We start from the raw sequence: 22500 nt of genomic DNA, 5'->3' as shown, positions 1-22500 counted from the left end.
ATTAAGTATGCCTTATTCTACATGGCCTTATTATACAACCAGTGAGCCATTAACTAAAAGTCTTCCCTCATTAACCTCAGAATTATTGCTTATTAGTACTAAGTAAGGAAGTTGTTGTATATGATTCTCCCTTTAATACCCCTTAATGATTATGGTCTGTTCTTACAGAACAAATCTACAATAACCTTAGCCCTAACCCTTAAAGGGTAACATTATCACAATTTCAAAAGGGTTAAAAACAATAAAAATCAGTTCCCAGTGGCTTGTTGTATTTTTTGACGTTTTTTTCAAAATGTTACCGGTCCCGGAATACCCCTAAATAAAACTTTAAAGTGCCTTATTTTCGCTATCTTCGAAACCACTATCCGTTTCCCTGTGACGTCATACAGGGCTGCCAATACAAACAACATGGCGGTTACCACAGCAAGATATAGCGACATTAGCTCGGATTCAGACTCGGATTTCAGCAGCTTAAGCGATTCAACAGATTACGCATGTATTGAAACAGATGGTCGTAGTATGGAGGCAGATAGCGAAAACGAAATTGAAGAAGAAATTTAAGCTATTGACACTATTCGGCCATAGCGTGGGTGTACCTAATGAAGTGGCCCATAGCATGGCTGCCTTATTAGCATCGCCGGTAAAATGTGCGGACCAAACCATCAGGACTTTCGCATCTTGTGACACTGGAGCAACTTAAATCAGTCGATTGGTAAGTGTTTGTTTCGCATTAAATGTGGGTATCTAGTTTCAAATGTACATACAGCTAGCGTAAATAGCATGTTAGCATCGATTAGCGTAGCATGTTAGCATTGATTAGCTGGCAGTTATGCCGTGACAAAATATGTCTGATTAGCACATAAGTCAACAACATCAACAAAACTCACCTCTGTGATTTCGTTGATTTAATCGTTGCAAATGCATCTGCAGGTTATCCATACATCTCTGTGCCATGTCTGTCTTAGCATCGCCGGTCAAATGTGGAGACTCTGGTACATTCAATGGGGGTCTGGCGGCAGATTTCTTGCCAGTGGTGCAACTTGAATCCCTCCCTGTTAGTGTTGTTACACCCTCCGAGGCATGATGTCTCCAAGGTTCCAAAAAATAGTAGAAAAAACGGAAAATAACAGAGCTGAGACCTGGTGTTTGTAATGTGAAAATGAAAATGGCGGGTGTGTTACCTCGGTGACGTCACGTTCTGACGTCATCGCTAAAAGACAGATAAACAGAAAGACGTTTAATTTGCCAAAATACACCCATTAGGAGCTCGGAAATCGGTTGAAAAAATACATGGTCTTTTTTCTGCACCATCAAGGTATATATTGACGCTTGCATAGGTTGGTGATAATGTTCCCCTTTAAGTCTTTGTTACTGACAATATGTTCCCCTAGTGTCCAAATACTGTAACTCTAAATTAAGTCTTTCTTACTTACAATATATTCCCCATACTAAAGTGTTACCCTAAATAGTTATTAGCAAATGGAAAAGAAAAGAAAATGAACAAAAATAAAAGGAAATGTAGCATTATGATGCACTTTTGCGCAATCCGTGGAGGCGACGACAAGCCATGGTCACGGCCCTAGTGACATGACTGTCAGAGAATTGGAAAAGACATCATCTTGTGGAGTCTTTACAATTAAAACAAAAGCCAAATTAGATTTGTATCTAAATAATTATTGTTTATAGTGTCTATATTGGTGTCATGTATTCATTTTTGTTTTATTGACCAAACTTGTATCTTACTACTGCCACGAGTGATTGTGTCCTTGATGAAAACAAGTTACTTAAAAAAATATGGTAACACATTAGTATGGGGAACATATTCTAAGTAACAAAGACTTAATTTAGAGTTATTTGGACACTGGGGGAACATATAAGGGTTTGGGTTACTAATAGGCAATAATTCTCAGGTTATTGAGGGAAGACTCTTAGTTAAAGGGGAACATTATCACCAGACCCATGTAAGCGTCTTGATGTTGCAGAAAAAAGACCATTTATTTTTTTAACCGATTTCCGAACTCTAAATGGGTGGATTTTGGCGAATTAAACGCCTTTCTGTTTATGCCTCTCTGAGCGACGACGTCAGAACGTGACGTCACATAGGTAGTCAACGCCATTTTTCCCTACCACATCACACGCATCGAGTCAAATCAGCTCTGTTATTTTCGTTTTTTTCTACTGTTTTCCGGTACCTTGAAAACATCATGCCTCGTCGGTGTGTTGTCGGAGGGTGTAACAACACGACCAGGGACGGATTCAAGTTGATTTACATAGAATGTGCATCGATTAGCACGGCATGCTAATCGATGCTAACATGCTATTTAGGCTAGCTATATGTACATATTGCAGCATTATGCCTCATTTGTAGCTATATTTACATCCAGCCTTTCCCTCTATCCACATTTAATGCCAAACAAACACTTAGCAATCAACGGATTTAAATTGCTTCAGTGTCAAGAGATATCTCTTGACACTGGAGCAACTATACGAAAGTCCCTCGTTTGTTTTTACCGGCGATGCTACGACAGAGATGGCACAGAGATGACAAGAATGTCTGGATATCCTGCGACACTCCAAGCAGATGCATTCCCAACGATAAAGTCAACGAAATCACAAAGGTGAGTATTGTTGGTGTTATTGACTTATGTGCTAATCAGACATATTTGGTCGCGGCATGACTGCCAGCTAATCGATGCTAACATGCTATTTAGGCTACCTGTATGTACATTTGTAGTTGTATTTGCATCCAGCGTTTCCTTCCACCCGCATTTAATGCGAAACAAACATTTACCAATCTACGGATTTAAGTTAATCCAGTGTCAATGCGAAAGTCCTGATCGGTTGGTCTGCACATTTTACCGGCGATGCTAACGCAGACATGCATGGCCGAATACCGTCAATAGCTATTCATTCGCTCAATAGCTACAGTTTCTTCTTCAATTTCGTTTTCGCTATCTGCCTCCATACTCCAACCATCTGTTTCAATATAAGTGTAATCTGTTGAATCGCTTGAGCCGCTGAAATCCGAGCTGAATCCGAGCTAATGTCGCTATATCTTGCTGTGGTATCCACCATTTGTTTGTATTGGAATCGCTATGTGACGTCACAGGGAAATGGACAGTGGCTTTGCAAATAGCGAAAATCAAGCACTTTAAAGCTTTTTTTAGGGATATTGCGGGATGGGTAAAATTTTGAAAAAAACTTCGAAATATAAAATAAGCCACTGGGAACTGATTTTTATTGGTTTTAACCCTTCTGAAATTGTGATAATGTTAATGGCTTACTGGCTGTTTAATAAGACCATGTAGAATAAGGCATTAAGAAGTACTTAATAATAACTAATTAAAAGCCAATATGTTACTAATTTGCATGTTAATAAGCAACTAATTAATGGTGAATATGTTCCCCATGGAGCCAGTCTTTTCAACGGCTTTCAAGCTCAAGATCTGGCTCCTTTCTAAGAGCCATGAATCCCACCTCTAACCACTATCCATACTTCACAGACACTCACGCCATTTAGTTCCGCTGAATAATATTTGTGAGGTACTTAGTTTACCGTAATGTTTGACCGAGACGGCATAAGAAGGTCCAGGAAAACTTTTGGCAGAACTTTTCTTCTTTAACCAAATGCTATGAAAAGTGGTGCATGTTAAAAAAAACAAAAACGAGGTCCCACGGTATTGCCTTGTATTTTGTAGATTCTAATACTTCTTTAGTATACTATATTACAGTACATTGCTGTTTTTTTTCAAGACATATTTTATTTGGCTTCACCTCTATTTTATTTCCTGCTGGTGAAATGTAAAAAGGAACACTTCCAATTGAAGAAATACTTGCAACCATAAACACTACCCAGCGTCCTCTCCATGCACTTTAAGGCAATGCAGATCTTTGTCATACTTCTGGCTGTGTAACGCTTGCTACTTCTTTTCCTGTTCTGAATGTTTCACAGACTGCTTCCTTTTGAACACGTTGTCATTTGTCCATGCTGTGTACGACTCTGTTGTGAACCATTCAAATAGAACAAGAATCGTTATCGCTTTGGTTGTTTCTTTTTTCATCCAAGTCCCGACAGATCGGCTTCGCTTGCAACAAGACTTTTATGCTATAATGTTCTTCAAAGAATTACACTTTGATGTTTTTTGTTCGTTCCTTGAATGCAAATGAACCCCCTGTCTGCATTGCTTTGAAAGAGGCATGGTTTGGAAAACAAGCTAAAGTGTATTTTGGTCTAAGATGCATGGCAGTGTTTCCCCACACGTTCCCGCAACAAATCACTTTGGACGACCACCAATACTTTATATTTGATGCAACCTGCTGGGGGTTTGTAACGCCGCTTCTTAGCACAACTAATACACACCTGGTCTGCCAGAAAATAGGAAGACCTAGCAGGAGGAATGAGTGAGATCCCTGGTCTTGGTGCAAACATCTTGAGATGAACTAAGGCAAAGTCCACGCAAACGCAGATAAGATGAAGAAAAAGCTAATTTTGGTAACACTTTAGTATGGAGACCATATTCACCATTAATTTGTTGCTTATTAACATGCACATTAGTAACATATTGGCTCTTAATTAGTCATTATTAAGTACTTATTAATGCCTTATTCTACAGCCAGTAAGCCATTAACTAAGAGTCTTCCCTCACTCAATAAAGTACTATCTTTCTATCTATCAATAACCTCAGAATTATTACTTATTAGTAACCGTAACCCTAACCCTTATATGTTCCCCTTGTGTCCAAATAACACTATATTAAGTCTTTGTTACTTTAATAAGCAACTAATTAATGGTGAATATGTTCCCCATACTTTTAATTTGCACTTCTATTTTATTTACAGTTTAGTGGAGTTTACAGTTACAGTAGCATAATTAGCCCCGAACGGGCTAACATCACAACTAACGTGTTACACATCCGATCCACCCACCTACTCTCTGTCGGAGTATCAGCGCTTGGGTCCAGTGCACCACAGTTTTGTATTGTCGCTCGGTCCATCGGCGGAGTGCTTCGGAAGCTACCGGACCGCTTCGCTGGGAGGTAATGGGTCCCATGTTTATAGTCTTTGGTATGACTTGGCCAGGGTGTGAACTCACGACCTACCAATCTCAGGGCGGACACTCTAACCACAAGGCCGCCAGATACATGTGAATTTTGATTAATCACTCACTCATCGGCGGTCACTCGAACGAGTATGACGATCCTCCTGGGTAGGGGTTTATCCCTTTATGGGGGATGGCTGTGCGTGACTTAGTTTAAAGTGGGGAGACTGGTGCACAGACAGTCACCACACGATCCTTGACAGAATCGGGTCAGGGTACAGTGGCATGAAGTCCAAGACGACTGGGGACCCTTTTCTGCTGCAGCCTTCTTCCGCCGTCACAGCTGTTGTGGTAGTCGTACTTGCCAACCCTCCTGAATTTTCCGGGAGACTCCCAAATTTCAGTGCCTCTCCTGAAAATCTCCCGGGACAACCATTCTCCCAATTTCCAGCCGGACTTGAGTGAGGACAGCCTATCGTCACGTCCACTTTTCCTCCATATAATCAGCGTGCCGGCCCAGTCACCTTATAACATCTACGGGTTTTGGAGAGTGCACAACTGCACACACAACAATAAGGAGACTATCATATATGTGTCCGTTATCCATAGGTTTATCTAAGACCCATAAAGTAGGCAGGCACGGAGCTATTTCTCAGCGTGTGTTTATTCCAGCCGGCACGTTAATACACTTTGACCCACAACATCCGGATTCCCATCATGCATTGCTTCAAAACTCCGGCAAGTAGTAATGTCCAAAAAATGATAGTGACAGAGAATAGAACGATGGACAATTCAACCCTAAACTCACTCCTTTCCTGCAATTTAAATGTCACAGATGCTGCCCATGCCTATGCTCCTTCAAAGGCTGTGTTACTGGCTGCAATGCATTGCACTTTCAAATACAACAATGAGTAGAGAGGAGTGTGTGTATACTGTGGGGCAAAAAAGTATTTAGTCAGCCACCGATTGTGCACGTTCTCCCACTTAAAATGATGACAGAGGTCTGTAATTTTCATCATAGGTACACTTCAACTGTGAGAGACAGAATGTGGAAAAAAAATCCAGGAATTCACATTGTAGGAATTTTTAAGAATTTGTAAATTATGGTGGAAAATAAGTATTTGGTCAACCATTCAAAGCTCTCACTGATGGAAGGAGGTTTTGGCTCAAAATCTCACGATACATGGCCCCATTCATTCTTTCCTTAACACGGATCAATCGTCCTGTCCCCTTAGCAGAAAAACAGCCCCAAAGCATGATGTTTCCACCCCCATGCTTCACAGTAGGTATGGTGTTCTTGGGATGCAACTCAGTATTCTTCTTCCTCCAAACACAACAAGTTGAGTTTATACCAAAATGGATACATGGATGATACAGCAGAGGATTGGGAGAATGTCATGTGGTCAGATGAAGCCAAAATAGAACTTTTGGGTATAAACTCAACTCGTCGTGTTTGGAGGAAGAAGAATACTGAGTTTCATCCCAAGAACACCACACCTACTGTGAGGCATGGGGGTGGAAACATCATGCTTTGGGGCTGTTTTTCTGCTAAGTGGACAGGACGATTGATCCGTGTTAAGGAAAGAATGAATGGGGCCATGTATTGTGAGATTTTGAGCCAGAACCTCCTTCTAAAAGTGAGAGCTTTGAATGGTTGACCAAATACTTATTTAAAATTCCTACAATGTGAATTCCTGGATTTTTTTTTCACATTCTGTCTCTCACAGTTGAAGTGTACCTATGATGAAAATTACAGACCTCTGTCATCATTTTAAGTGGGAGAACTTGCACAATCGGTGGCTGACTAAATACTTGTTTGCCCCACTGTATGTGTAAATAAATGAACACTATATAAATATCCTCCCCGCCCCCAATCTCCCGAATCCGGAGGTAGGTTTCAAGGTTGGCAAGTACGGTGGTAGTTCTTACATCTACCGTCTTCCGCCTGCTCCGCTGTCGAGGTCTTCTCTGCATCCCTGGCTACGGGGGCAGTCAGGTACTAGGCCTTTGCCTAGTACCTGTAACAGCAGTAAAGGGGTTAACCTCGTAGTGCCCCAAGACCCCATAGAGGAGCCTCCACTGCCGGATGCACTTTAACGTCATGCCCAGGACACCTTGATTAATCACAGGTTATTACTCGCATGCATGATTTCAATAAAAAAAAAAAATTGCCCTCTGCAGGCAGCCGTTACTGCGATGTGGCCCTCGATGAAAAGGAGATTGACACCCCTGATAAACGCCGTAGACGAATTTAGGGAAAATCGTCACTATATGCTCGTTTTTTTTAAAGGCAAAAATCTGCGTTTGTGTGGACATAACCTAAACCAGAGAGCCATTAGTGACCTTTGAACTCACCAATATTTTCTTGATGATCTCGCACACACACACTAAATAAAACAAACCTTGAAGTCAAAAGAGTAGAAGTCCACAGTGATAACGTTCCCTTCCTCCATCCCGTCATGGCCTAATGCCACACGACCACGCCGGTCATTCCCCCTCCTCCGGCCGCCACCCTCACCCACTTCCTGTCTCTGCCTGAGTGTGAAAGGTAACTGGAGATTGCCCTTCCTCAGCATCACGCTTCACCTGAAGATCTCCTGCCCGTCATCTCCGGCCATGCCTATGGGGCGCGGGGCGGCCTGCCCCGTCCCGCAGGTCAAGATAGAAATGGAATCGGACTACGACTCGGACATGGACCACCACCGGCCGCGCGACATGAGCGGCGAGACGACCTTGTGAAGTGGATTCTCCGCGCTAACACGCCTTTACTCGCCACACGACCATTGTATTTACATATTGACAAACATGATTCCTTTCATATATAACGGCTGTTATTTGTTATTATCATTGTGTATGATGACAGGATGATTAGCCCCATTTAAAAGTATATATTTGACTTAAATGTTGTAACAAGTGAAATGTGTTATGTCCTGTGCTCTGACCTGTCCTCCCAACCGCCCAATCGAACGCTCCATTTTGGGACCTGGAACAAAAAGAAACAACCAAAAGGTTTTACTGAGCAGGTTGTAGTTTTATCACAAAGACTGCATGATAAAAGTATGTCCTAAAAGTATGTTTATAGTATAATATGAAATTAAAACATATATATATTTAAAAAAAAAAAACATGTCGTCTGTTGTATTTTGAATTTTTTTCCAAGCTCGCACAGAAACGTTTAATTCTACTCCAAAAACTACTTGTGTTTTGCAGAAAAGCCAGTTTAAAATGCGAAGTACGTTTTACATGTTTGCTGGGAGAAAAAGTAACGAGTACTTCCTGTCAAGGAAAACTGGAGATTAACAAACATCCAGAAATGACTAAACTAAAAAAAAAAAAAAATGCTTTTTTTTTTTAGACCAGGGCTGTCAAACATGTTTTCATTGAAGGCCACATTGCACTTAAGTCCGTCCTAAAAGGGCCACTTTTAACAGTGAATTTAAATGCATGACAATTCGCCTCGTGATATGCATTTAATTATATTTTTTCACGTACACTGTAAAAAAAATATATAAAACTAGATTTTACAGTAAAAAAAAGACGTCTAAGCCCCAAAAATTTTTACCATAGAATGTAATGTTTTTGTTTTTTACAGCATATTACTGCAAGTGGAAAAACGGTACTACAGTTTTAAAAATAAAACAAAAATAGGCGACAGAGCTGCCAATGTTTTTAGACTTTATTATTCCAAAAAAGTCTGTTTTTCAGCTGTGGGCTGCACTTGTATACACTTTTCCACCACTTTTAGCAGTAATGACAATCTCAAACATACAGAAGGAGTCTAGAACTCAAAGCTTTGAGGTTTGGGTAACACTTTAGTACGGGGAACACATATTCACCACAATTAGTTGCTTATCAACATGCAATTTAGTAACATATTGGCTCTCACTTAGTCATTATTAAGTACTTGAGGTAGAAATGTTGGGGATTCAACCCGGGGCCTCATCCTGTACGTGACGCCAATTTTATGTGGTAGAAACGCCGAATCTTAAACAGGAACAATAGAGAGTTTGTTACAACAGTTTTAATTACTCACAATCAGATAGTACATAGTTGGATTGAATCAATATGTTTTCACGGACAATGTCTCCAGAGACGAAAGATGGTGAACCCTCGTGAAAGGAATTAGAAAGAGCGCACCTCAGGCTTGGTCTTCCCTTCTTATTCATACACTCCATGATGGCCTGATTTGTAGCATAACAACTTATATAACTGTCCAATGTTCAGGGTGACTTGACCTCTCATGTCGTGTCCCTCCCAATGTGCTCTTGGTCAGGGTGACTTGACCTCTCATGTTGTGTCCCTCCCAATGCATTTAGTTTGGAGGTAACCCTAGGGGCTTCACGGTGGCAGAGGGGTTAGTGCGTCTGCCTCACAATACGATGGTCCTGCAGTCCTGGGTTCAAATCCAGGCTCGGGATCTTTCTGTGTGGAGTTTGCATGTCCTCCCCGTGAATGCGTGGGTTCCCTCCGGGTACTCCGGCTTCCTCCCACTTCCAAAGACATGCACCTGGGGATAGGTTGATTGGCAACACTAAATTGGCCCTAGTGTGTGAATGTTGTCTGTCTATCCGTGTTGGCCCTGCGATGAGGTGGCGACTTGTTCAGGGTGTACCCTGCCTTCCGCCCGATTGTAGCTGAGATAGGCGCCAGCGTACCCCGCGACCCCAAAAGGGAATAAGCGGTAGAAATGGATGGATGGTAACCCTAGGACAGAAATTTTCCACTACAACTTATTAATGCCTTATTCTTATTCTACAACCAGTAAGCCATTAACGAAGAGTCTTCCCTCAATAACCACAGAATTGTTATTAGTAACCCTAACTCTAGCCCTTATATGTTCCCCCAGTGTCCAAATAACTCTAAATTACGTCTTTGTTACTTTAATAAGCAACTAATTATTGGTGAATATGTTCCCCATACTAAAGTGTTACCGATGTTTTTTAGCGCAAAAAATATGATTCAAGTGGTGAAACTATATTTTCATTTGCACTTTAATTTTATTTACAGTTTAGTTAAGAACAATAATCATGAATGTATTTATTTTAGCACATTGCATGCAAAAAACAAATAATTTATGAGTCCCTTCTTATGCGGTACATATTTGTTTAGTACTAGTTAGTAATCAGCATGACCAAAGTCTTAGGTTTATTTTTTAAATATATAATCTTTGTGATTAAGTGGTAACACAGTTTAGGAATATTTTCTGTTTAATTGAGCGTTACAGTAGGTCTTATGATGGCGTCGTGTTTACACACACAGTATGAGTGCACGTGTGCCTTGTTTGAGTGTTAATATTGCTTTCGGTCCCCTAGAGGGGGGGGGTTGCCCACATCTGAGGTCCTCTCCAAGGTTTCTCATAGTCAGCATTGTCCCACTGGATGTGAATTCTCCCTGCCCACTGGGTGTGAGTTTTCCTTGCCCTTTTGTGGGTTCTTCCGAGGATGTTGTAGTTGTAATGATTTGTGCAGTCCTTTGAGACATTTGTGATTTGGTGCTATATAAATAAACATTGATTGATTGAGTGTTAATATTGAAATTGTGATATCGTGCAAGCCGACTTTCAATTATTAGAAAAATTGCTGGGGGATGTAAAAATGTGTGACCCTTGCACAATACCTCAGTGGATCCTCTAGGTGTGGCGGACGCCTGGTTTAAAAGATACACTATATTGCCAAAAGCATTTGGCCACCCATCCAAATGATGAGAATCAGGTGTCCTAATCACTTGGCCCGGTCACAGGTGTATAAAATCAAGCACTTGGGCGTGAACACTGTTTCTACAAACATTTGTGAAAGAACTGGCCGCTCTGAGGAGCGCTGTGATTTCCAGAGTGAAATGTCTTCGCTACTAAATACTCCAAAGTCAACTGTCGGCTTTATTATAAGAAAATGAAAGAGTTTGGGAACAACAGCAACTCAGCCATGGTAAGCTGACAAAGAGGGGTGAGCGGATGCTGAAGCGCATAGTGCAAAGACTTTCTGCACAGTCAGTTGCTACAGAGCTCCAAACTTCATGTGACCTTCCAATTAGCCCACGCACAGTACGCAGAGAGCGTCATGGAATGGGTTTCCATGGCCGGGCAGCTGAATCTGAGCCATACATCACCAAGTCCAATGCAAAGCGAGGGATGCTGTGGTGTAAAGCACGTCACCACTGGACTCCATTGGCCCTGCGATGAGGTGGCGACTTGTCCAGGGTGTACCCCGCCTTCCGCCCGATTGTAGCTGAGATAGGCGCCAGCGCCCCCCGCGACCCCGAAAGGGAATAAGCGGTAGAAAATGGATGGATGGCACTGGACTCCAGAGCAGTGGGGACGTTTTCTCTGGAGTGATGAATCACGCTTTTCCATCCAGTCTGGGTTTGGAAATTGCCAGGAAAACGCTACATTTCGGATTGCATTGTACTGAGTGTTAAATTTGGTGGGGTTGTTTTTCAGGAGTTGAGCTTGGCCCCTTAGTTCCAGTGAAAAGAAACCTTGAAGGCTCCAGAATACCAAAACATTTTGGACAATTCCATGCTCCCAACCTTGTGGGAACAGTTTGGAGCGGGCCCCTTCCTCTTCCAGCATGACTGTGCACTAGTGCGCAAAGCAAGGTCCATAACGACGTGGATGACAGAGTCTGGTGTGGATGAACTTGACTGGCCTGCACAGAGTCCTGACCTGAACCGGACAGAACATTAGAACGAAGACTGAGAGCCAGTCCTTCTCGACCAACATCAGTGAGAGACCTCAGCAACGCGCTTTTGGAAAAATGGTGGACAATTCCTACAAACACACTCCGCAATCTTGTGGACAGCCTTCCCAGAAGAGTTGAAGCTGTTAATAGCTGCAAAAGGTGGACCGACATCATATTGAACCCTATGGGTTGGGAATGGGATGGCACTTCAAGTTCATATGTGAGTCAAGGCAGGTGGCCAAATACTTCTGGCAATATAGTGCATGAAGTAAATTCTCAGCTGAAAGAACAAATACATTTAGCCATAAAGCTAAAGTGCTTATTTGACACACATTATACGTAAAATAATGTGACAGCCAGCTCTGACCTTCAGTTTGGTTAACAAGCTGACATAAATAGACTCCTGTGTCGGTGCTCAATAGTAACAATTTTTCTTTGACACTGTCCACAACTCAATCCAAGTGAGTTGAAAGGTGGAAGAATGTTTGTGTAAGCAGATGACATCACACTTGCAATGGCACGCGTCAGGTAAGTGCGCACGAGTTGGCGAGCAGTGGAGCGGCGTGTCTGGTGAATCCATCAGCGAAGCCTTCTCCTTCCACCAGCGCCGGCCTCCTGTTGCACATGGGACAGAGTTTGTTGCGCACCTGTGAGGATCTCATCCAGACGATGAGGTTCCATCGCTGGCCAGAGGAGATGGGCAGGGCTCCGTGCATGTGCTGGCCTCGATGGAGAACCCCTTCGCTTTGTTTGTGTTCAACTTCTGTACACTCGCTGTCACGTAAAGGCACCTGTAAACAAATATTAGGATGCTTTAAGAAACAAACAATAATAATAATAGATTTTATTTGTGAAAGCACTTTACATTGAACAAACAATCTCAAAGTGCAACAGTACATTTAAAAACAAAAACAAATAGCTGCCCCCAACAAGTAAGATAAATAGTAAAATAAAATAAAAACTAGAACAGCCCAACAGGTAGAACTAGCAGACATAAATCTAACAAAAAGATGGGATTTTAAGCCTTTTTAAAAAGCATTACAGTCTGTGGTACCCTCAGGTGGTCAGGGAGAGGGTTCCGCAGACTGGGAGCGGCGCAGCAGAAAGCCCGGCTTCTCATGGCATCCTCTCAAACACTACGATTTACTAAGATCCAAATACCACACGCTAAACTGTCTGCACTATTACCGGGCGTGTTGCGTGTGATCTAAGACTGCGTGTACAATTGAGAACACGCGCAAAAGAGATGCAGGCCGCTCTATTTAAAAGATGTTTTTGCCTGTACTAAGCGGCTTCACCATGGAGACACTCATTTCCTTCCACATTAACGGTATTCACAAGTAGATTAATAATGCATTTTTACAGTTTGTCCCCCATGATGTTGACAAAATAACAGAATGATAAATGACACAATATTTTTCTGCATATGTCAGCAGTTAAATCAGGAGCCTTTGTTTGTTTACTTACTACTAAAAGACAATTTGTCTAGTACGTTCACTATTTTATTTAAAGACTAAAATGCAATAATAAACATATGTATCATGTACTCTAAGGTTTTTTATTTAGAAAAGTATTGAAATATATTTTGGTACTGGTACCGAAGTATTCGTATTGGGACAAAACTAGTTTTAGTAGTGTGAAGCGACCGGAATGAGAATCAGCACCTCCAAGTCCGAGTCCATGGTTCTCGCCCGGAAAAGGGTGGAATGCCGTCTCCGGGTTGGGGAGGAGACCCTGCCCCAAGTGGAGGAGTTAAAGTACCTAGGAGTCTTGTTCACCAGTGAGGGAAGAGTGGATCGTGAGATCGACAGGCGGATCAGTGCGGCGTCTTCAGTAATGCGGACATTGTACCGATCCGTTGTGGTGAAGAAGGAGCTGAGCCGGAAGGCAAAGCTCTCAATTTACCGGTCGATCTACATTCCCATCCTCACCTATGGTCATGAGCTTTGGGTCATGACCGAAAGGATAAGATCACGGGTACAAGCGGCCGAAATGAGTTTCCTCCGCCGTGTGGCGGGGCTCTCCCTTAGAGATAGGGTGAGAAGCTCTGCCATCCGGGAGGAACTCAAAGTAAAGCCGCTGCTCCTCCACATCGAGAGGAGCCAGATGAGGTGGTTCGGGCATCTGGTCAGGATGCCACCCGAACGCCTCCCTAGGGAGGTGTTTAGGGCACATCCAACCGGTAGGAGGCCACGGGGAAGACCCAGGACACGTTGGGAAGACTATGTCTCCCGGCTGGCCTGGGAACGCCTCGGGATCCCCTGGGAAGAGCTAGACGAAGTGGCTGGGGAAAGGGAAGTCTGGGTTTCCCTGCTTAGGCTGTTGCCCCCGCGACCCGACCTCGGATAAGCGGAAAAAGATGGATGGATGGATAGTTTTAGTACACAAAACTAGTTTTAGTACACTCAAACCTTTAGTCAATCAGGCCCTGGTCTTTGATCACATTAAAGTGTGTTCAAAGGACTATAGCAGTACCACAGTTTTCATACTCTCCACAATTGTGTGATTCCAGTTTTGACAATGTGTTATTATTATGCTCTAAACACAATCACCTTACCTGTCTCATGTCACCAAAGTAAAGGTTTCCCTCTGTGAAATCCCTGCCCAAGGAGACGTTGAGTGTGATCTCTGCGTTATCGTAGTGGTAGCTGAGGTCCAGGTCTTCATTCATGTCGTATTTGACAACGAAGGCTTTGTGGCTGTCGAGACTGCATCCTCCGCAGTCCGGGTAGAGCAAGGAGGTAAGATGATGCAGGTACTGCTCTCGCAGAGGTGTGAAGAAGCCCTCGTCGAAGCCCAGTTCATTTAAGAGCATCTAGGAAAATCGCAATGAAATATCTTTTGGGTGAAGTCGTATTTTTAAGATTGAATAGCTGTGGTCTTTACCCCGTAGTTGTTCATGGTGTTAGGTCGACCTTTGGGCGCTGCGGAACGCTCAAAGTGCTCCAGCTCCTCTATCAGGTCCTCACAGAAGTTTTTGTGGAACACAGGAAAGCGATACACCCTCGAAGCTTGAACGGAATAGTCGGTAAGTCAAAAAAAGGTTTTGTGTGCCAGTGTCACACATAACTTTGTTCACCGGCCACATTGGACACGTTTAGTACAAAACCTGTGTTAACTAGATATTTTCGTCATGGCGTTGAAAAATGGGACTCTTTCAAATGTGGAAAAGCAAGGTTGTTTTGAATGGTCGACAAGACCAAGGAGATCATCGTCGACTTCAGGAGGCACCAGTCCAGACAAGATCCACTCTTTATCAACGGCATAGCAGTGGAGATCGTAAGCAGCATCTAATTCCTGGGGCTGCAGGTACACCGGAGCTCTTGTAAAAAAAAGCTCAGCAGCGTTGGATGAAAAGAGCACAGCTCCCTCCCCCCATTCTCACCAGATTCTATGGAGGCACTATAGAAAGCCTGCTGACCAACTGTATCTCTGTCTGGACTGGAGCCTGCAGTGCCTCAGACTGGAAGTCTCTGCAGAGAGTGGGGGAGGACGGTGGAATAGATCATCAGGACTCCTCTTCCTCCTATCCAGGATATCGCAAAAAGCCGCTGCTTGACCAGGCCTCAGAAAATATGCAGAGACTCCTCCCACCCTCACCAAGGACTGTTTTCACTGCTGGACTCCGCAGCCTCCGTAGCAGAACCTCCAGGTTCTGTAACAGCTTCTTAAACTTAGCCCATAAGACTCTTGAACGCATCATAATAATCATCTCAATTCCCTCCAAAAATGGATTAACTCGCTGGAATATAAAGACAATATAACATACATCCATAAATGTGGGTGCATATGCAAAAGTGCAATACATTTATCTGTACAGTAATCTATTCATTTATATCGGCACCTTATTGCTCTTTTATCCTGCACTACCATGAGCTAATGCAACAAAATTGTGTTCTTATCTTTACTCTAAAGCAGTGGTCCCCAACCTTTTTGTATCCGCAGACCGGTCAACGCTTAATAATTTGTCCCGCGGCCCGGGGGATCCTTTTTTTTTTTTTTTTGTCATGAAAAAGGGACGTTTTGGTCATGAAAAAGAAGGTTTTTGTGGTTGGTGCACTAATTGTAAGTGTATATTGTGTTTTTTATGTTGATTTAATTACAAAAAAAAAATACATATATATATATATTTTTTTTTTTTTTAAATAAAAATGAATAAAAAATTATTCTGCGGCCCGGTACCAATCGGGCCACGGCCCGGTACCGGGCCACGGTGGTTGGGGACCACTGCTTTAAAGTTCAAATTTGAATGAAAATAAGAAGGAAGTCTAGTCTAATAAGCTGGACATTTTTATGTGAGAATGGCTTGCATCAGTCGAGAAGTTTGTCACAGTAGCAAACATGATTTTTAATAGTATTTAACATGTGCATGAGAATGGTTAAAATGCTATCATGCAAACAGATAGCATGCCATGAGCTATTAAGAAAGTACAAAGAACCGAAAGTGCCAAGTCAGATCTATCGAGTGTAGCTAGGGGGGGTCTTGGGTATTTGTTCTGTTTTGTTTATGTTGTGTTAAGGTGCGGATGTTCTCCCAAAATGTCTTTGTCATTCTTGTTTGGTGTGGGTTCACAGTGTGGCGCATATTTGTAACAGTGTTAAAGTTGTTTATACGGCCATCCTCAGTGTGACCTGTATGGCTGTTGACCAAGTATGCGTTGCATTCACTTGTGTGTGTGGAAGCAATAGATATTGTGTGACTGGGCCGGCGAGAAAAGGCAGTGCCTTTAAGGTCTATTGGCGCTCTGTACTTCTCTCTACGTCCGAAAATACACAGCGGCGTTTTAAAAAAAGTCATACATTTTACTTTTTGAAACCTATACCGATAATTTTCAATATTACATTTTACAGCATTTATCGGCCGACAATATCAGCAGTCCGATACTCTCGGACATCTGTAAATAAAATGTTTGTGTAATTCACCTGCTTCTTCCTCCAACAATTCAGAAAGACTGTTGAGTGTGACTGAGCCACTTCGACAACACTCGACAAGATGCTTGAACTTTGGTGTGAGGAAGTTTTCCTGTGAGGAAACATGCAAAAGATGGTTATGGAACATTATCAATCAATCAATCAATGTTTACTTATATAGCCCTAGTGGTGACATGTTTCAACAAACAATACCTGAAGATGGTAGACGTGAGGATGAAGAGGCTGGTATCCGTTTTTGATGGCTGACATTCTCTGAACGGATGTCACAGATAGACGCAATCGCCTTTCCACTTCCTGCGAAATCTAAGACAAGAAGAATGGTCAGCTTATCTTCATCCATTGTTTTTCTATACCGCTTAGTTGCAATTTCTCTCTCTGCATGAAAGTTTAACCTTCCTCTTGTGTTAGATTTCTGTTACCATCTCTTATGTTAAAGGGTCGGTTTTGACCCATGTCTTAAATCAGCTGTAAAATACACTAAAAACAGTTATCTATCATCCAATTTGTTTCTCATCTCTTGGTTACCTTGTTAGGCTTCCTTATCCATGGAAATATTGGTTTTAATATTTTTGGTGTGGGCCATTGGACCTATTTTTGGTCAGTATACCCCTCGATTTCAATTAAAAAAATGGTAAAAAGAACCTCAAGAGAATCGTATAAATAAATTAAAGCTGCAAGCAGCGATGGATAGGACCGACTTTTGCTGGTGTTTCCTGCCTTTACCCATTCAACATATCTTTACCTGCACATTACCTACCTTCTCTGTATCCAGGAGTCAAACTGGTGCCTCCTTCTTTCACCCAGTCAACATATCTTTACCCGGACAGTACCTACCTTCTCTGCATTGTGTGGTCACGCTGTTGCTTCCTGCTTTTAAGCGGCCATCTTGAGACGGCAGCAGCGCAGCAGCAGCAGATCGCAATTTTTAGTTTACAAAATTGCAATTTTAAATTTCCTGCGAAGTGTCGGGTTGAAAACGTCGCAGAATGATGACTCGTATGATGACGCGTGCGTTTGACTTCTCGGGTTGTAGCGGACATTATTTTCCAGTGAGAAAATGGTGCTAATAAGTCGGCTCTTACCGTAGTTATGAGCGGAGCTTGCGTCCTCCTGCAGCTGCGGACTATTACCTCCTCCTACCGGAGACACTGGCGGTCAACACACCCGTGGCCACACCCCTCCAACTTTCAGGTACCATATAATCTCACTAAAACACTAGTAACACAATATGCAGATAAGGGATTTTCCAGAATTATCCTAGTAAATGTGTCTAATAGTACTGAATCGCTCCCACTGCCCTCGCCTTTTTTTTTGTAGTCCTTCACTCTCACTTTCCTCATCCACAAATCTTTCATCCTCGCTCAAATTAATGGGGAAATCGTCACTTTCTCGGTCCGAATTGCTCTAGCTGCTGGTGGCCATGATTGTAAACAATGTGAGGATGTGAGGAGCTCTACAACCAGAGACACTGGCGGTCACCACACCCGTGGCCACACCCCTCCGACTTTCAGGTACCATATAATCTCACTAAAACACTAGTAACACAATATGCAGATAAGGGATTTTCCAGAATTATCCTAGTAAATGTGTCTAATAACATCTGAATTGCTCCCACTGCCCTCGCCTTTTTTTTTTCTAGTCCTTCACTCTCACTTTCCTCATCCACGAATCTTTCATCCTCGCTCAAATTAATGGGGGAAATTGTCGCTTTCTCGGTCCGAATCGCTCTAGCTGCTGGTGGCCATGATTGTAAACAATGTGAGGATGTGAGGAGCTCTACAACCAGAGACACTGGCGGTCACCACACCCATGGCCACACCCCTCCGACTTTCAGGTACCATATAATCTCACTAAAACACTAGTAACACAATATGCAGATAAGGGATTTTCCAGAAATATCCTAGTAAATGTGTCTAATAACATGTGAATCGCTCCCACTGCCCTCGCCTTTTTCTTTTTTTTGTAGTCCTTCACTCTCACTATCCTCATCCACGAATCTTTTATCCTCGCTCAAATTAATGGGGAAATCGTCGCTTTCTCGGTCCGAATCACTCCAGCTGTTGGTGGCCATGATTGTAAATAATGTTCAGATGTGAGGAGCTCTACAACCCGTGACTTCACGCGCACATTGTCTGCTACTTCCGGTAAAGGCAAGGCTTTTTTATTAGCGACCAAAAGTTGCGAACTTTATCGTCGATGTTCTCTACTAAATCCTTTCAGCAAAAATATGGCAATATTGCGAAATGTTCAAGTATGACACATAGAATGGACCTGCTATCCCCGTTTAAATAAGAACATCTCAGTTCAGTAGGCCTTTAAAAATATTGACTTATATCAGGACTATACACACTTGCCTTGATGAGGATATCATCAAACTGTTGCTGGGTGACGCAGCCAAGTCCGTTCAGAAGCTGAATAGTAAAATGACAATAAAACATTAAATGGGGTCACAGAAAGTTAGGTGTTAGATTACGATTGAAAGAAGGAAGAGTGGACTCAACTCACTGCTTCGTAGTCCTGCCTGAACTGCTCCTCTGATATAAAGCGAACATGGAGCTTGTAGTCTTCCAGGAAAATGTTGTCGGTGGTGAAGCAGTTACAGATACAAAACTGTCGCTTCACAATTTCTTCGTTTGCCATTGTCGTGTTTCAGAAAATGACCGCCAAGACTAAAACGTAGATAATGTCAGGACGACTGACGTCAAGCTACATTTGTGCTGAAGCAAACGACCATGATCACAACTTCCGGTTTACAACGCAAAAGTTAACTACCGACAAAGATTAAACTTTTTTTTTCACCATTTATGTCATTGAGTAAAATCTAATAATTTCAATATTCAAAATAATTATAATAATAAAATTGTATTTTTGTATAATTATGTGGCGCAAACTCATAAAGCCACGTGACTACTTCCGTGTTACGGCTCATTAACATTATAAAAAAGTGTTTTTTAATCAGCTTTTAAATATTTGCTATATTAAGTGTAACTGAGGGTTTATAGAAGTCGCCTATACTGTATAAAACTATGAAATAACAAACACTTAGGCTCCACTTTTACAAACTCCACCACATGTGTCATCCCACTTCCGCTCTTAGCGCCTTCAAAATAAGACCTCAAGGCATATCCTGTATGACAGCTTATTACATGAATTTATCGTCACAAAGAGACAAATCCATAAAAAGAAAAACATTACATTAGCAAAATCAAAAATGGTGGCGATCATACTCCCTGGTTAAAAAAAATAAAATCTTTAAATACCCCATGTTGGTTTTTATATTCTGGCTCTCTTTTACAACTAGGTAAGCTATTTTTTTTAATACAAAACATAAATAAAACATTTCAAATATCACAGCACGTGACTATACAGAAGCTTCGTGGTATTGCTTGTATTCCATCACGTGACTTCTTCACGGAAGTGAAAACCGGTGGTGGTCAACCGAGTCAAGATGGCGGTTGTACAGCAAAAAGTGCGCGGACTTAGTACAAAAGAGGCTTAAATCTTACTGCAAAAAAATCTAAACTATGCAATTGAGTGGGAAAAATCCAAGCAATAACATAACTCGAAAGGAAGTTACGTTGTCTTTCAATGTTGTAAGTGAAGAAGTCATTCCGCATCTTGCTTTGTTTTATTATTATTATTTATTCTGAAAGGCACTTTAAATAAAATGGCCTGGGAACGCCTCGGGATCCCCCGGGAGGAGCTGGACAAAGTGGCTGGGGAGAGGGAAGTCTGGGCTTCCCTGCTTAGGCTGCTGCCCCCGCGACCCGACCTCGGATAAGCGAAAGAAGATGGATAGATAGATGGAAGACAAGAACCAAAACACTACACACAGGAAAACAGCAAAAAAAAAAAAATGGCAGTGACAGTACACCTACTTTGAGACAAGAGCTATATTGCTACATAATTGGTTATGGTTTAAAGTCATATCCAACAATTCCGACAACAACTTTTTACTGTCAACTGACTTATATTTCTTAATGATTTCTGCTGGTGGTGTCCCTCCGGATTTTTTTTTAATTTATTTATTTTATATTCTTATAGACATCCAGTATCAGACATTCCTATCCATCACATCATATTCACATACATCATATATCTGTTGTCTGCCCTAAATGTCAGAATATTTTTTAATTATATCCCAACCATACCACCAACCCCACCCTTCAAAAAAAGAAACAGCAAAAAAAATAATAACTACAAATACATAAATTAAATAAACACACAAAAAATACATTAATAATAATAATGATAAAAAGAAATACAATGAAAAAATATAAACAGATACATACATTGTGGAGAGACGGAGCTGGCGAACGAGCAGGGGGGCAGGGCACGCTGGAGCCCGGCCCAAGATGGCGGTGAGGAGGTGAAGAATGCGGGCGAGCGGCGGGGCGGAGCATGCCGGGAGCGACGCCGCAAGCGAGATCAGGTGTGTGGATCGCGCACCTGGACACGATTGACATAACTCCTCACGATGTATAAAAGGCGAGAAGGAGGAGAGAACGGGGGAGAAGGAGTTGGAGATCACGCAGGACATGCAGCACACGAAAGACGGAGAGCAAGAGGCAGACTGAAACGACGTGCTGCTGAAAAGCAGACGGCGGTGCGAGCAGCAGAGGGAGGCGCAGCGGAAGAGCGACTCAACTGCAGACAAAGTTTCATTGAAAAAAAACACCTGCTCAAGCATGTCCTTCCTTGGGGGTCCTGGGAACCCACGCGACATATACATATATATATATACGTGAATGTGAGTGTGAATGTTGTCTGTCTATCTGTGTTGGCCCTGCGATGAGGTGGCGACTTGTCCAGGGTGTACCCCGCCTTCCGCCCGATTGTAGCTGAGATAGGCGCCAGCGCCCCCCGCGACCCCGAAAGGGAATAAGCGGTAGAAAATGGATGGATGTATACATATATATATATATACGTGAATGTGAATGTGAATGTTGTCTGTCTATCTGTGTTGGCCCTGCGATGAGGTGGCGACTTGTCCAGGGTGTACCCCGCCTTCCGCCCGATTGTAGCTGAGATAGGCGCCAGCGCCCCCCGCGACCCCGAAAGGGAATAAGCGGTAGAAAATGGATGGATGTATACATATATATATATATACGTGAATGTGAATGTGAATGTTGTCTGTCTATCTGTGTTGGCCCTGCGATGAGATGGCGACTTGTCCAGGGTGTACCCCGCCTTCCGCCCGATTGTAGCTGAGATAGGCGCCTGCGCCCGCCGCGACCCCTAAAGGGAATAAGCGGTAGAAAATGGATGGATGTGTGAATGTGAATGTCGTCTGTCTATCTATGTTGGCCCTGCGATGAGGTAGCGACTTGTCCAGGGTGTACCCCGCCTTCCGCCCGATTGTAGCTGAGATAGGCGCCAGCGCCCCCCGCGACCCCAAAAGGGAATAAGCGGTAAAAAAATTGATGGATATATATACATATATATATATATATGTATATATATATATATATATATATATTAGGGCTGTGAATCTTTGGGTGTCCCACGATTCGATTCAATATTGATTCTTGAGGTCATGATTCGATAATATATTGATTTTTTCGATTCGATTCTAGATTCTAAAAGGATATTTTTCCGATTCAAAACGATTCTGTATTCATTCAATACATAGGATTTCAGCAGGATCTACCCCAGTCTGCTGACATGCAAGTCTGCTGATATGCTAGCAGAGTAGTATATATATATTTTTAAAAGCTTTTATAATTGTAAAGGACAATGTTTTATCTACTGATTGCAATGATGTATATTTGTTTTAACTATTAAACAATCCAAACATATGACTTATTTTATCTTTGTGAAAATATTGGACACAATATGTTGTCAAGCTTATGA

General features: G+C 42.3%; 2 protein-coding genes across 7 annotated transcripts in view; one reads left to right on the top strand and one right to left on the bottom strand.

Moving 5' to 3' along the window:
- The window catches only part of slc4a5a (solute carrier family 4 member 5a), a 124554-nt gene extending 116391 nt beyond the window's left edge, over positions 1 to 8163 (top strand). For both annotated transcript variants that reach the window (XM_061906975.1, XM_061906974.1), the window contains one exon: positions 7612 to 8163. In XM_061906975.1, the coding sequence (XP_061762959.1) occupies positions 7612 to 7777 (166 nt within the window). In that variant the 3' untranslated portion in view covers positions 7778 to 8163. The remainder of the gene's footprint in view (positions 1 to 7611) is intronic.
- On the bottom strand, positions 4810 to 19367 carry ogfod2 (2-oxoglutarate and iron-dependent oxygenase domain containing 2). Of its 5 annotated transcripts, none has more exons than XR_009807585.1 (9): positions 19153 to 19367; positions 19002 to 19058; positions 16840 to 16950; positions 16639 to 16738; positions 14602 to 14726; positions 14273 to 14530; positions 12083 to 12506; positions 7981 to 8021; positions 4810 to 5596 (listed from the first exon to the last, which is right to left on the bottom strand). XR_009807585.1 is itself a non-coding variant. In XM_061906978.1 (9 exons), exons 1-9 carry the CDS (start codon positions 19285 to 19287, stop codon positions 5542 to 5544), a joined length of 1026 nt encoding a protein of 341 aa, XP_061762962.1. In that variant the 5' UTR covers positions 19288 to 19367; the 3' UTR covers positions 4810 to 5541. The 5 variants fall into 5 exon arrangements, 3 of the variants coding, with proteins under 3 accessions (XP_061762962.1, XP_061762961.1, XP_061762963.1); XM_061906978.1 differs by having other exon boundaries at positions 12363 to 12506; XR_009807584.1 differs by lacking the exons at positions 4810 to 5596; positions 7981 to 8021 and adding an exon at positions 8700 to 9273 and having other exon boundaries at positions 9323 to 12506.
- Between the last annotated feature and the right edge of the window lie 3133 nt (positions 19368 to 22500).

The sequence above is a fragment of the Nerophis ophidion genome, linkage group LG07 (assembly GCF_033978795.1).
Source record: "Nerophis ophidion isolate RoL-2023_Sa linkage group LG07, RoL_Noph_v1.0, whole genome shotgun sequence".
Lineage (NCBI taxonomy): Eukaryota > Metazoa > Chordata > Actinopteri > Syngnathiformes > Syngnathidae > Nerophis > Nerophis ophidion.
This window is presented reverse-complemented; position numbering and strand designations above follow the sequence as displayed.

Coding starts and splice junctions, on each gene's coding strand:
- ogfod2 (XM_061906977.1), bottom strand. CDS start 19,287: ATGGCAAACGAAGAAATTGTGAAGCGACAGTTTTGTATCTGTAACTGC. Junction 16,739..16,839: donor CTCACGTCTACCATCTTCAG/GTATTGTTTGTT, acceptor GTTTCCTCACAG/GAAAACTTCCTCACACCAAA. Junction 12,507..14,272: donor ACTTTGGTGACATGAGACAG/GTAAGGTGATTG, acceptor ATTTGTTTACAG/GTGCCTTTACGTGACAGCGA.